General features: G+C 46.1%; 1 protein-coding gene across 1 annotated transcript; it reads left to right on the top strand.

Moving 5' to 3' along the window:
* Positions 1-10,905: 10,905 nt before the first annotated feature.
* Positions 10,906-14,447, top strand: LOC125513886 (NAC domain-containing protein 7). The gene is made up of 5 exons (XM_048679099.2): positions 10,906-11,431; positions 11,520-11,628; positions 12,802-12,982; positions 13,098-13,369; positions 13,444-14,447. The coding sequence occupies exons 3-5, from the start codon at positions 12,823-12,825 to the stop codon at positions 14,068-14,070; spliced, it is 1,059 nt and encodes a 352-aa protein (XP_048535056.2). The 5' UTR covers positions 10,906-11,431; positions 11,520-11,628; positions 12,802-12,822; the 3' UTR covers positions 14,071-14,447.
* Positions 14,448-14,591: the final 144 nt, after the last annotated feature.

Raw genomic sequence — 14,591 nt, 5'->3', positions numbered from 1 at the left:
TGTCCATAGTCAAGTTCCCATATGTCCACTATGTAACCATAATATGTGTCCTTTCCCATGTTGGTTACTGCATCAAAGCGGACACCACTGTTTTGGTTGCTGCTTTTTTGATCTTAGGCGATCGTCTAATATGTATTCCCATTTATCTCATACCCTTTGTAAGTCAATACAGTCGAAGATGGTCCCCTGGCCAATGAGTATAGCTCATCTGCAACAATGTTGTCACCCATGAGATGTGTTTGCAACCAACTGCGGAAAGTCCTGATGTGTTCACATGTAATCCCGTCATCACACTGCTCCGGGTGTTTGGAGCGCAGAATATTCTTGTGTTCATTGACATACGGGGTCACCAAAGTAGAATTCTGTAAAACTGTGTAGTGTGCTTGAGACCAAGAATGTCCGTCCCTACATATTATTGAGTCCGCTCCTAGCATGCCTTTTCCAGTCAGTCTCCCCTCATACCGCAATTGAGGAAGACCAATCGGCTTAAGGTCAGGAATGAAGTCAACACAAAACCCAATGACCTCCTCTGTTTGCCGGCCCATGGAGATGCTTCCTTCTAACCTAGAATGGTTAGGAACATATTTTTTGAAGACTCTCATGAACTTCTCAAAGGGGAACATATTGTGTAGAAATACAGGGCCCAAAATGGCAATCTCATCGACTAGATGAACTAGGACGTCTGTCATGATATTGAAGAAGGATGGAGGAACACCAGCTCGAAACTAACAATACATTGCACCAAGTCACTCCTTAACACTGGTAGGATTTCTGGATCTATTACCTTCTGAGAGATTGCATTGAGGAATGCACATAGCTTCACAATGGCTAATCGAACGTTTTCTGGTAGAACCCCCCTCAATGCAACCGGAAGCAGTTGTGTCATAATCATGTGGCAGTCATGAGACTTTAGGTTCTGGAAATTTTTCTCTGACATATTTATTATTCCCTTTATATTCGACGAAAAGCCAGACGGGACCTTCATACTGAGCAGGCATTCAAAGAAGATTTCCTTCTCTTCTTTGGTAAGAGCATAGATGGCAGGACCTTCATACTGCTTTGGATGCATGCCGTCATTTTCGTGCACACGTTGCTGGTCCTCCTGTGCCTCCGGTGTATATTTTTTCCTCCCATACATGCCCAAGAAGCCTAGCAGGTTCATGCATAGATTCTTCGTCACGTGCATCACATCAATTGCAGAGCGGATATCTAGGTCTTTCCAATAGGGTAGGTCCCAAAATATAGATTTATTCTTCCACATGGGTGCGCGTCCCTTAGTGTCATTCGAAACAGATAGTCCGCCAGGACCCTTTCAAGAGATTACTTGTAAATCATTGACCATATCAAGTATGTGATCAGCAGTATGGAGGGCAGGCTTCTTCCAGTGGTCTGCCTCACCTTTGAAATGTTTGCCTTTCTTTCGACATTGATGGTTGGTTGGAAGAAATCGACGATGTCCCAGGTACACATTCTTTATGCATTTGTCCAAATATATACTTTTGTTGTCATATAAACATTGCGTGCATGCGTGGTATCCCTTGTTTGTCTGTCTTGAAAGGTTACTGGGAGTAGGCCAATCATTGATGGTTACAAACAGCAATACATGTAGGTCAAATTTCTCCTGGTTGTGCTTATCCCACATACGTACACCTTTTACATTCCACAACTGTAAAAGTTCTTCAACTAATGGCCTTAGGTACACATCAGTGCCATTGCCGGGTTGCTTAGGGCCTTGGATGAGCACTCACATCATAATGAACTTCTGCTTCATGCACAACCAAGGAGGAAGGTTATAGATACATAGAGTCACGGGCCAGGTGCTATGATTGCTGCTCTGCTCCCCAAAAGGATTAATGCCATCTGCGCTTAAACCAAACCATATTTTCCTTGCGTCACCTGCAAAGTCCCCCCAAATTCTCTCGATTTTTATCCACTACGACCCGTCAGCGGGTGATCTCAACTTCCCGTCTTTCTTATGATCCTCTTTGTGCCATCGCATCAACTTGGCTTGCTCTTTGTTTCTGAACAGACGTTTCAACCATGGTACTATAGGAGCATACCACATCACCTTGGCAGGAACCCTCTTCCTACGACGCTCGCCCTCAACATCACCAGGGTCATCTCGTCTGATCTTATGTCGCAATGCACCGCATACCGGGCATGCATTCAAATCTTCGTATGCACCACGGTAGAGGATGCAGTCATTAGGGCATGCATGTATCTTCTGCACCTCCAATCCTAGAGGGCATAGACCGTTCTTTGCTTCATATGTACTTTCGGGCAATTCGTTAACCTTTGGAAGCTTCTTCTTCAATATTTTCAGTAGCTTCTCAAATCCGTTGTCAGATACACCATTGTCTGCCTTCCATTGCAGCAATTTTAGTATGGTACCGAGCTTTGTGTTGTCACCTTCGCAATTTGGGTACAACCCTTTTTTGTGATCCTCTAACATGTGATCGAACTTCAACTTCTCCCTTTCACTTTGGAATTGTTTCTTTGCATCAACAATGACCCGATGAAGATCATCATCGGGCACATCGTCTGGTTCGTCTTGATCTTCAGCTTCACCCGTTGCAGCATCACCGTATTCAGGGGGGATAGTTGTCATCATCCTCTTATTCTTTGTTGTCTTTCATCATAACCCCTCTTCCTCCGTGCTTGGTCCAAACATTATTGCGTGGCATGAAACCCTTCTCAAGCAGGTGGATGTGAAGGGTTTTCGAGTCAGAGTAAGCCTTCGTATTCCCACGGATAGGGCATGGACAACACATAAAATCATTCTGCTTGTTTGCCAGCCCACTTCGAGAAAATTATACAGGCCCTTAATGTACTCGGAGGTGCGCCTGTCACCGTACATCCATTGCCGGTTCATCTGCGTGCATTATATATAATTAAGTGTGTGAAAAACCATAACAGAACATTATGAATAGAGAAGTGACCAAATTAATATAAGTTCATCATTACATTAAAACCAAAGTACAGTAGTGATCAAATGTTATTACTGAAAAAATAAATACATAAAGTTCATACATAGTTCTCATTGAAAAACATATAGCTCTCTAGAGCATGTAACCAAAACATACATTAAAACTATGTAAAACATTTAAATGCAACAACAAATGCGATCATAATCGTAACTAAGGTAACAATTGATCCAACGACATAATGATACCAAGCCTCGGTATGAATGGCATATTTTCTAATCTTTCTAATCTTCAAGCGCATTGCATCCATCTTGATCTTGTGATCATCGACGACATCCGCAACATGCAACTTCAATTCCATCTTCTCCTCCTCAATTTTTTTCAATTTTTTCTTCAAGTAATTGTTTTCTTTTTCAACTAAATTTAACCTCTCGAAAAGAGGGTCGGTTGAAATTTTTGGTTCACATACCTCCTAGATAAAAACATATATGTCACGTTGGTCGGCATAATTGTCATAAATGCTAAATGAAACAAATAGTTATAAAAGATAATATACCACATCCGAATTATAGACAGGACGAGGGCCGACGGGGGGCGGATACCAAAACCATGGCACCATATAATAACAAACAATAATAAAAGTAAAAAAAATATACAAGTACCTATCTAAATCGTATAAGATTTTTTTTCAAAGAAGATAAGAACAAGAGGCTCACCACGGTGGTGCCGGCGACGAGATCGCCGCGGGCGATCGACGGCGGTGAGGACGGGGATGGGACAAGATGGACCACCAAACCTAGACAAATCTTGAGAAAATGGAGCTTGAAGGTCGAGCTTGGAGAGGAGAAAGCTTAAGTGTGGCTCGGGCATTTCATCGAACACCTCATGTGCATAGGAGGTGAGAACTAGAGCAACACACACCTCTCCCACACGGACGGCCAAAAAACAGAGCACTGAGCGGGCATGGGGCGGGGGTATATATAGGCTTCTCTTTAGTCTCGGTTTATGGCTAAAACTAAGACTAAAGGACAACCTTTGGTCCTGGTTCCAGCCACCAACCGGGACTAAAGGTGTTGGGCTAGGAGCGAGGCCCATTGGTCCCGGTTCGTGTCTGGAACTGGGACCAAAAGTGTCAGACGATCTGGGACCAATGGCCCCCGAGGCTCGGCCGGCGCCCTGGCCTCATGAACCGGGACTGATGCACCCTTTGGTTCAGATTCTAGTGAACCGGGATTAATGCCCTTATCCTGGCCTCAACCAAACCCCTGTTTTCTACTAGTGCCTTACAAAGACCTTTCGGTGGCCACTTGATGAAGCTTCGTCAAGGATGCAACCTGGTTGTTAGGGTGCCCAAAGCTGGGAAGCCCACACTCCTAAAGTGCGCCACAACCATGTGCTGGACCAGCATCGCCTCCAGGCAAAACCACCCCTGCGGAAAGCCTCCATGCCACAATTGAGGGGAGCAGGGTTGTCAACCAACTAGGTGAGGAAGCACAAAGTGTTGCCACCAGCCCAAAAGACTCCAAATTTGGGTCGGCAATGGCAGCAAGACTTCGGACGAGGCAAGGAATCACGCGTCCAGCCTGTCCAGTTGCCGCAGATAACCCTCGCGCCTATGGTGCATAATGGCCGCCGCTAAGGTCGCTCGGTGGGGGTAAGTCGTTGTCGCAACTCCTAGCGTCGATGTGTACTCCAACATGCGTCTCTAGATGATCTAGAGGAGCCGGCCCACCGCCACCACACTCGCCGGCGATGGCAACGAGGAGGAGTGGCGGACAATGAGGGACCGGTAGCTGCGGCTGGGGACACTCCGGTGTCGCCCACGAGCAACACGAAAGTGAGGTCCTATTTTATTTGGAAGGAGCAGCCTAGATCCTATTTTTGACCCGACATATGTGAGCATCTACGTTTGTACTGTGTTCAAAACTAATACAGTTATGATCTTCCGATTGACATCAAAGGTAGTTGCAGCTGGCATCAACATTTCACCATTAAATTTTAACAAGATTACCTTTACAATGAAGGCGACAACACCTCTCGCCGTCAGTTTATTTGTAACCGGGCCCGTTTGTATATCTCATTCTATATATCCTCTGCTTCCTGTACCTGTCAATATCTTTGGTTGGAGTTGACGACCTATCCAACTTTCTACGAGTCTTGACACAAAAACCTTTTGCACAAATATCAACTGCGCTCTCACAGCGGTTGAATCACTCATTAGCTATAGGCTTGCAATTGCCGCTCCTTCATCCCAGCACTCTCACGCTCCCATCCCCGTCACTACCGTGCCAAGTTAATATACTGGGTGTGACTAGGTCACAGTCGACTGAGACTTAATCAAGTCTCAGTCAAGTGATATACTCTCTCCGTTTTTAAATATTTGTCTTTCTAGATATTTCAAATGACTATCACATGCGGATGTATATAGACATATTTTAGAGTGTAGATTCACTCATTTTGCTTTGTATGTAGTCATTTGTTGAAATCTCCAAAAAGACAAATATTTAGAAACGAAGGGAGTAGTATGTAAAAAAAGAAAAATATTAAAAATATTTTTTAAAATGAATCTTCATGCAAAATCAAAGAAAGATAGCATCGATTGAGACATAATGAAGTCTCAATGGACTGAAACTTAGCAAAACTGTAATATACTAGTACATGACCACGAATTATAAGTCCTGAAGCCCGCATGGCCATAAAATTGGCATTACAGCTGACCTAAAACAAATGGTCCCAATAGACATCAGTATACATACAGATCAAGCAAGTATTGCACAACACAGTAGTACCACACTACTACCTAGTACAAATGATGAAATGAGTACATAATTCTTCAGCTATATGCTCGTACCAAACCCCAGCCCTTTTTGTCCTCTTTTCTTTTCTTTTCTCTGATATAAGTTGGCTGCTCTTCCAAGTGACCAATAGCAGCCACACAAAAATACCTGCAGCTGGTAAAAATACCTAGCTGTCTCTGCATCGTATACCTAGCTATCTAGCCTAGCATGCTCAGAGCTGTCGCGTGGGACCACCGTATTCGCAGATCTGCGCTACCTGTACAAATACATGCCGAGCTCCAGAAACGTACACCAGGAATCAGAGCCCACATGAACGGTCAGTATCCCTACGCCCTCTTGTCTCCTACGAAGCCTTTTGATGTTATCGGTCACCGACAAGTAGGCCCCAACGGACATGGAGCCCGTAAAGTCACCACGCGGTGGGGCCGGAGAGAGATCTGTAAATATCTGCGCACACGCGCTTACACAGCCTTTGCCACTTCTCTTCTCGCCTTTCACTCTCCCCTTTTTCGCAGTTGTGCATGGCACAGGGTATTCATACCGTATACTGCTGCTGCATGTGTATATGTACCGTATTGGGAGTGGCACTGGCATGCAGCAGTAGTAGTTGGTGGCGTAGAGGCAGCCAGCCTGAGCCTGCCACTGCCATGATGGGGTAACACCGAGCAGGTGGGTGCAGGTGGGGCCCCACGAGGATTGGCGCGGCCGCAACGTCCCCTTCCCATTGGCCGCATGGGCCCCACCACGACCAACCGGGCGTCGCCACGTAGGACGGGGAAAGGCTTCGAGGCCATGCCATGTAGGCTCTGGAGCCGTTAAAGGCATCTCCAATAGCTGTAAGATAGGTGTTGGTAAATTTGCCATCTAGAACAAAGTGATGATGTGGCATGTAATAAATATGGAGAAAGAGCAAAGTTGTATGTAAAATAACCAACAACCTTTGCACAAAAGGTGAAATAGAGAGCAATTATATTTATTTTCTCATCATGTATTGGATACTTTAGATACAACTCATTGGAGTAGTTGTATGATAGCTTGTTGGTTGATGACATAAATATTTTATCAACAAGACTAACATACAATCTATTGAAGATGCCTTAATGATTTGTGTGGCGGCCCGGCCATGCGTAATTAGCTCCGGATAATTACCTCGGATCCGTAGCTTAGCTTACCATGGCTTTCAAGTAGCATCATCGAGCTTAACCACCACGTCCACATCATTGGAAATCAGCAGAGCACCGAATAACGTAGCGATTGAGACCTCCCTTTTTTTACCGTGACACCGACACCGCTACTGATCTACGCCCAGCTCCTATAGGTTATAGCTAGCTCGTACTACTTCAGTAAATTATTATGAGCGGCGTTTGTTGCGTCGCGGCGTGGGCGTCCTTGCGGCGGTGCCTGCCACTGCCCACTGCCCACTGCCACCACCTCCCTTTCCTTCTCACCTGGCCAAAGTTACCGCTGCAGCACTCGATGAGAGGGAGAAAGATGGAAAAAAAGTTACAGCCCGCTCAATGGCCTTCCCATAATTCTGCATGCAAGTGGATAAATGTCGGGCCCCACGTTTCCAGGACGGGAAAGAAATCTTTGCATGCCATGGTGGAAAGATGGATCGGTCGTGTCCAGGCATGCATGCATCGAGAGCGAGCTACCGATGTGCAGTGCATGCGCAGAATCGATCTGATTTGATTGATGGCGCAAGCTAGTGTTTGGATCGGCCATGATGCCAACCGATCACTACTCTAGTGGCGGAGCTGGGCAAGATTGACAGCTTAATTGCGACTGCACATATGAGAACTCGGAGTTGCCCACTTTTGGCCGGCTGCCCGCCGCACGCTTTGCATGCTCTCTCCGCCGCACCCAGATTTTGCACCCGCGCGCGGTAAGTCGACGGTGGATCGGCGCCGGCGCACGCGAGGGGAGCCGCAAATGCTACGTGGTACATATGCATATGTCAAAGGCCAAGCTCCAAATCACAGGTCAAAAGGATCAGAGGGCATGATTATATTTAGGCACCCATGCATATGCATCCTTGTGCTTGGATTTGGCCACTACTTGCACACACTTGCCCGTCGATAAACGTGCACCCATGCCATGCATGCCCGTGTCAGGCCGGCCGGCCGGCGCGCGCGCGCCGCCGTGCACGATGGCTGTGTGGTGCGCGCGTGCTTGTCAATGTGTGATGGAGAAACCGATCCTTCACTTTGCTTCAATTCCCCACCACACCAGAGATCAGAGTGTTAGACTGAGTGAATGAATATACAAAGACCGACGCAACCGAGCTGGCTAGCGTCCAACCAAATGCATCCGAGAAGAGATCGACACGAGATCGGCCGGCCGGTCGCCGTCCAAGCAAGGCGTTTGGAGGTTGATGTTATCCGCGCGCTGGACCGGTCGATGCCTTTGTTGGTTGATTTATTATCATATGCGTGCGCACTGAATGAGAAAAGTTCTTCGCAACGGCGCTCATCCGGGGGGCACATCGACACCGTACGGTTCATCCAGCAGGCCTACGTGTCGACGGCTCTAAACATGCGACGCTAGGTCTCCCGGATAGTCGCCATACAAACCTTTGTTTGTGTACAATGCGACTATGCGAGTAAAGTACATTCTTATTGAGTAAATCGTTTTTATTGATGCATTCTCACAGGCGAGCGAGCTTGCTGCTTATCTAAGCATTAGGGTTGATCTGGTGGCCTGCGCTAGAGAGCTAAACAACAGTACCTGCATGCGCACGTGAGACATATGAGAGGCCGCCGGCTTACGTCAATGTTCTCAAGAGATCGGAACGCGCGCGCATGTGCAAAAATCGATCTTTACAACCATCCACATATGTTGTTCGATCCTAGCTTTCCCATTTGCGTGCGAACAAAGCGCGTGCATTGTCGCCCTGTGGACCACACAACTAAGCACGCACGCGCGCCAACAAATATAAATATTCATCAAGTAGCTAGGGTTTTACCATATATCGAACTGGCCACATAAGTAGCACTTGATTTTGGATGTTAGCATGCTAGCTCGGGACCATTGCCGACGATTCATGTATACGAATTTACGTTAAAAAAAATCTTCCAGAAAATAAGGGTATGTATGCATGCATGATGCAAATCTCGCAAGCAAGGTTGTTAAAATCGTGATTCTGTTATACGATTCTATGACTTTACGATCCGAACTAACCCACCTGATTCTACGATTTAAGTTTATAGAATCTAAGTTTTTACGATCCTGATAGTGAAGATTCTACGATTTGCGATCCTATCATTAGAGCTCCGATCCGATTTAAAATCACGGTTCTAACAACCTTGCTCGCAAGGGTCCAATCACCGCCGGTTGATCATGAATCACGGTGTATACGGTTGTGTTAGAATTTATGCGATTAGATCATTTCAGAAAATAGACAGAAGAGACCATATATGTTAAGAGGTTCATCAAACATCGATTATGTCTTCAAGGCATAACTATGGGCGCTCCGTTATAAAGAAACAAAAACAAAAAAAACTACGGCCGCTCCTCCCATATACTAACTCAACATAGTACAGATCGCCACGACTTGTCTAGAGACCCCCTGCAACGCCGAAACGTCCCTTTTGTGATCTTATGTCTAGCTTACCTGCTTCGGCTAGTCTACTTTCGCTACCCGTGACCTTATTATGTAATAGATCTGGGTTCGACTCATACACCGAGTCTAACGGTAGGCCTATATACAATTCGACACTAATTTCAACTACTGTATTTATAATTAATCGGAAGTGTGTGTATATATATATATATATGTATATATATATATATATATATATATATATACACACACACACACACACTCCTTTTGACCTAAAATGTAAGACGTTTTTTGATACTATGGTAGTGTAAAAAAAATGTCTTATATTTTGAGACCGAGGGAGTAGTTTCAAAAGAAAGAGTGTATCGTCATACTTTGTAAAGCACCCCAATTTTGGCAAACTTAAGCACATGACTACATGAGTAGTAGCTTCTGGTGTATGCATAGAAATATATACACTATCGATCAGATTGGTAGGATTGGAATCTTCCGAAACTTGTTCGCCCTTCCGAAAAAGGAATGCACACTTACAGTGGCATGTGGAGTCCAGGGTTCAGCCAGCCAGCACCAGTAGACACTAGTTCAGTGCTGGGGAAGCTCCAGGTAAAGGTAGCTAATGATCAGGTCTAGCCCACGCCGGACCACCGGCCGCTACGGCCTGACTGTTCCTGCCGGCATCGGCATCAGACGCAATCTTCTTGTTGCTTGTTGAGTTTTGTATACTAGTACCAAGTTCAGTGTCGTACCTTAGGAATACGGTCTGTATAACTAGGTGTATATACAGCTACTAATGAAGCTTGCTAAACTATGGAGAGAGATTGATCAGTACATGCATGCAGCTTTCACATGCACTAGTTACTCCTAACTTGATTTGACTGTGGACAGGGGATATGATATTTGGCTTTGATAACACTGGATTTCCATTTGGAGGAGGGTCGCCGTCAAATTATACTACCTAGGTCGGTTCCGAAGTGGGTCATCCAGAGAGCGACCATCGACATGGAAACGACTGTGGGACCAACCAAAGTAATTAATTAATTCTTCTGCATGATCATAGGGCATATCCCCACTTGGATCCGTAGGTTAATCTGAGTGATTTGAAATAAGGCTGGTTGTAATGGGAAGTATCATATACTAGTATCATGCATATGATACTAGTCTATGATACTACACCCCTAATGCATAGTATCATTTATTAGTATTATAGAGGATTACATTTATTGCCATGCATGACACAAAGTAGCACATCATTTAATATGATACGGTATCATGATATGATACTCGAGCTTCTCTTTCTTCATTTAATTCTATGCCATCTCATCAAAATTGCTTAGTTGACATGCATGATACTACCTATGATACTCCCATTATGGGCAGCCTAAGCTCCACGCCTCCACCCTGGGACTGCTGCTATGCTACGTGCTCTACTATTTGGTGCATGTGGCATTTCGCAGAGAGAGAGGGAGAGATTAGTTGTAGCTAGTTAGAGAGAGAGTTGTAGTGTTCCTGACTCCAGCTCCCATGAGTGGCTGGCAGTGGGCCGGCCCTCTAGAACGCCACCATATATATGGGAGGCAACCCCGTAGCCCCCGTTACATTTCACTCCACTCCACCTCCTCCCTCCCCCTCTCCTCCATCCTCTCCGGCCGGCCACATCTGAGAGAGACGCATACACGCCAGCACGAGCAGGGCCGGGAGAGGGAGCAAGCCTCGGACGGCTCGGACGGCGCCGTAGCGGGCGGTCGCTGTTGGTGGCGGGTGGAGGTGGTGGCGGTTACGGTGGAGAAAGGCGCGGAGCGGGGTGGCCAATTGGGAAAGGGCACCAGGAGATCCAGGGCTCCCCGGATTTCAGCCAGACTTTGCCCGCAATCCATCCGCCCTTTCCGCCGGTCGGTGTCCCATCCGTGCGTGTCCCTCTCCCCCTCCGCCCCGGCGAAAGCGAGACGACACAGCGTGCGTGCCTATATAGCTTCAACTGCGTGATCAAGCCCAAGCTGCCTATAGCTAGCAAGCTACGAGTTGGTGTGGTAAGAGGAGATATAGACCGGCCCTCTATCTTCTGTATATATTCTTCTTATCTAGCTAGCTGCCTTCTCTTGCGGTGCGGCCTGTGTATAAATTCGGGCGGCGCTCGTCACACTCGTTGGGTAAGGAGCGCCTGCTCTTTCTCTCTCTTTGGATCGGTCGAAGGTACTTGAGAGAGGTTGCCAACTGATCAAGTTGGTTCTCTGATAGGCGCAAGGAGAAGTACTTACTACACGAAGAATCTGCAAAGACCGTGCTCTGATAGGCTGGGGCGTGCGCTGCCGCTGATCAGGCTTCTGTTCTTCCTCTAGTGCGATATGTAAGACTCTCTCTCTCTCTCTCTCTCTCTCTCTCTCTCTCTCTCCCCCTCTCTCTCAATGAACCCACTTGTATGGTTTTCTAATTAACATGCATTCATGCACTAACCTCCTTGCACTGATTATCTCCTCTACATGTTTTCATCGGTTGAAGATTTCCAAATTTGTTTTTCTGCATTGCTGGTGTTTTTTATTGTGGACCTGTGGTAGTGCCCCATACGAAGTCTTCACTCCAATAGATCAAATTCGGTTGATCCTAATGAGTCCCTCCACATGGACTCAGCTAGCAGAATGCACTCATTCCGAACCTGCAGTTAACTGTATATCCACCTGTAGGGTACAATTTTTCTTTTCTTTTTTGCTTCTCTATGGATGAATTGGGTTTGGGGTCACCCTTTTCCTACATGCCGCTCTTGTTCTATGAAGGTGGTTTCATTGTCCGCTGAAAGTATTTGTTATTTTATGCAGTACCTGCCTTAGTTTCATAAAAGGAAGTCCTCACTTGGGAAGGAGGCTTAAGAGCATGCATAAATTTGGATACATTTTCAGTGCCAAAACGGATATTCTATATCTTGTTTAGCCTTTTATCTGTGTTCCCATATTAATTCCATGTCATACTACCCAAATTTTGTTTGAAGCATCGTATTTTGCTCATACGCTAGCTCGATCATGTAATATATCTTTCGGCTGAAAGGTCCATCTACATGTGTGTTCACAAATCTTAGCTTCCTTGACACAAAAGTAACCTGGCAAGAACATTGAATTAATCGGGTTATCGTATATGTGATGAGAGTCTGACACTTTTTATCTACTGTCATGATTGCTTGCTTTTTCCTGAAATATCATCAATCCCATTGAAATGGAACAAAAGCTTCTCATCCAGTTGTAAACGAAATATACAGCTAGTGTGCCCATCTACCAAACTTGGGTACAAAGCAACATCTTCACAAGAAAATATACATAAGAAGCTAACTAAAAAGAACATTTGTTTTGTTTTGTTTTGTGAGGAACTACAACTGAAACACCTCATTTTTTAAATTTTATTTTGGTATATATACCATGTGCCCTAATTGAGCTTCCTGCTTGAAAACTTGTGAGAAAGCAGTGTATGTAATTGGGAAAAGCTTGTATGTGCTATTCAATCTTATTACTGTTTTATTTTCTTTGTGATGTAGTCACGCTGATAGTGGAATAAAATGGACACTTTCTCCCATGTTCCGCCGGGTTTCCGGTTTCATCCTACCGACGAGGAGCTCGTTGATTATTACTTGAGGAAGAAGGTGGCATCCAAGAAGATTGACCTGGACGTCATAAAGGACGTCGATTTGTACAAAATCGAGCCATGGGATCTCCAAGGTAACTAACTAATTAATCGGCACATTTTTGTCAGCCCATGCAAACATGAATCACAAACACTGAACTCATTGATCGATCGGCCGTGCCCCGATTAATGGTAATTTTGGCTAAGCAGACAAGTGCAAGATTGGCATGGAGGAGCAGAACGACTGGTACTTCTTCAGCCACAAGGACAAGAAGTACCCGACGGGCACCCGCACCAACAGGGCTACGAGCGCCGGGTTCTGGAAGGCGACGGGGAGGGACAAGCCCATCTACACAAACCACTGCCTTGTCGGAATGAGGAAGACCCTCGTCTTCTACAAGGGCCGTGCGCCCAACGGTCAGAAGTCGGACTGGATCATGCACGAGTACCGCCTCGAGACGAACGAGAATGGAGCCACGCCCGTATGTATTATTCGTCGTTCCATCCTTACCTTTATGCATTTCACTTGCTAACCATGGCTGGTTTGATCGTTCAGGAGGAAGGATGGGTGGTCTGCCGGGTGTTCAAGAAGCGAGTCGCGACGGTGCGGAGGATGGCAGATATGAACTCGCCTTGCTGGTTCGACGACCATGGCGCTGGAGGTGGGTTCATGCCGGACCTCGACTCGCCGAGGCAGCTCGGGTACCAGCACCACCACCCCCAGAACTTGGCACCGTACCACAGCCAGCAGCAGCAGCAGTACCACTGCAAGCCGGAGCTGGAGTACCATCACCTCCTGCCGCAGGAGGCCTTCATGCAACAGCTTCCTCACCTGGAGAGCCCCAAGCCTACTACGGCCTACATTGGCCACGGCAGCAGCGGCGGCATCCTGTCGTCGACCAGCAATCACCCCCTCGCGCATGACGGGCCCTCCAGGTTCGCAGCGCAGCAACCGCCGATGGACCATGCGCTTTACACTGGTGAATCGTCGGCCACCGACTGGAGGTACCTCGACAAGTTCGTCGCGTCTCAGCTGTTCAGCCATGACGGTACCAATCCCAAGGAGCAGGCCACTCACTCCAATGCAGCAGTCCAGGTGTTTCAGGCAGAGAACAAGCATGAAGAGGCCCTGGACTATGCTTCGACATCTGCCGGCCTAGGCTCGGCTCATCTGTGGAAATAGCATGCACAAGCAAGCACAACTCCATTGGACATCCTACACAATTTATACAATCCAGACCTGATCTAGTGTACAAATATAGCTGGCCATGTATGCCATGATTAATCATGGTATATATATGCACACACACATATATATACATAATAAATATGTAACCGAAGTGGTTATGTAGTATCTATAGTAGTACTCCCTCCGTAAACTAATATAAGAGCGTTTAGAATACTAAATTAGTGATCTAAACACTCTTATATTAATTTACAGAGGGAGTATTTGGTATCAGGTCTCTGGACCTGATGCTAATAAGGTAGCCGAAAGTTGAGGCTAAGGGGCTTCAGTGACTGACTTGACCATTTTGTAAAAATAGTCAAGCTGTTGATGGACGTCTATTTTGTGCAGTCCATCACACAAACGGCAGCTAAGGACACTGCCGATGCACCAACAATGTTTTACCAACTCTATATATGTACCATGTATCTCTCAATTCATTGAAATGGAATGGAAAGTATATTTATTGACAAAACTGC

This window comes from Triticum urartu, chromosome 6A (genome assembly GCF_056163025.1).
Source record: "Triticum urartu cultivar PI428250 chromosome 6A, HENAU_Tu73, whole genome shotgun sequence".
In the NCBI taxonomy this organism is placed as follows: domain Eukaryota; kingdom Viridiplantae; phylum Streptophyta; class Magnoliopsida; order Poales; family Poaceae; genus Triticum; species Triticum urartu.
Note: the sequence above shows the minus strand (reverse complement) of the source record. Positions and strands in the feature narration are given on the sequence as shown.

What these genes read in the sequence shown, in the direction of transcription:
- LOC125513886 (XM_048679099.2), top strand. Translation starts at nt 12,823, where the DNA reads ATGGACACTTTCTCCCATGTTCCGCCGGGTTTCCGGTTTCATCCTACC. An exon ending in CGAGCCATGGGATCTCCAAG is followed by an intron (nt 12,983 to 13,097) that starts GTAACTAACTAA and finishes TTGGCTAAGCAG; the next exon opens with ACAAGTGCAAGATTGGCATG. An exon ending in ACGAGAATGGAGCCACGCCC is followed by an intron (nt 13,370 to 13,443) that starts GTATGTATTATT and finishes TTGATCGTTCAG; the next exon opens with GAGGAAGGATGGGTGGTCTG.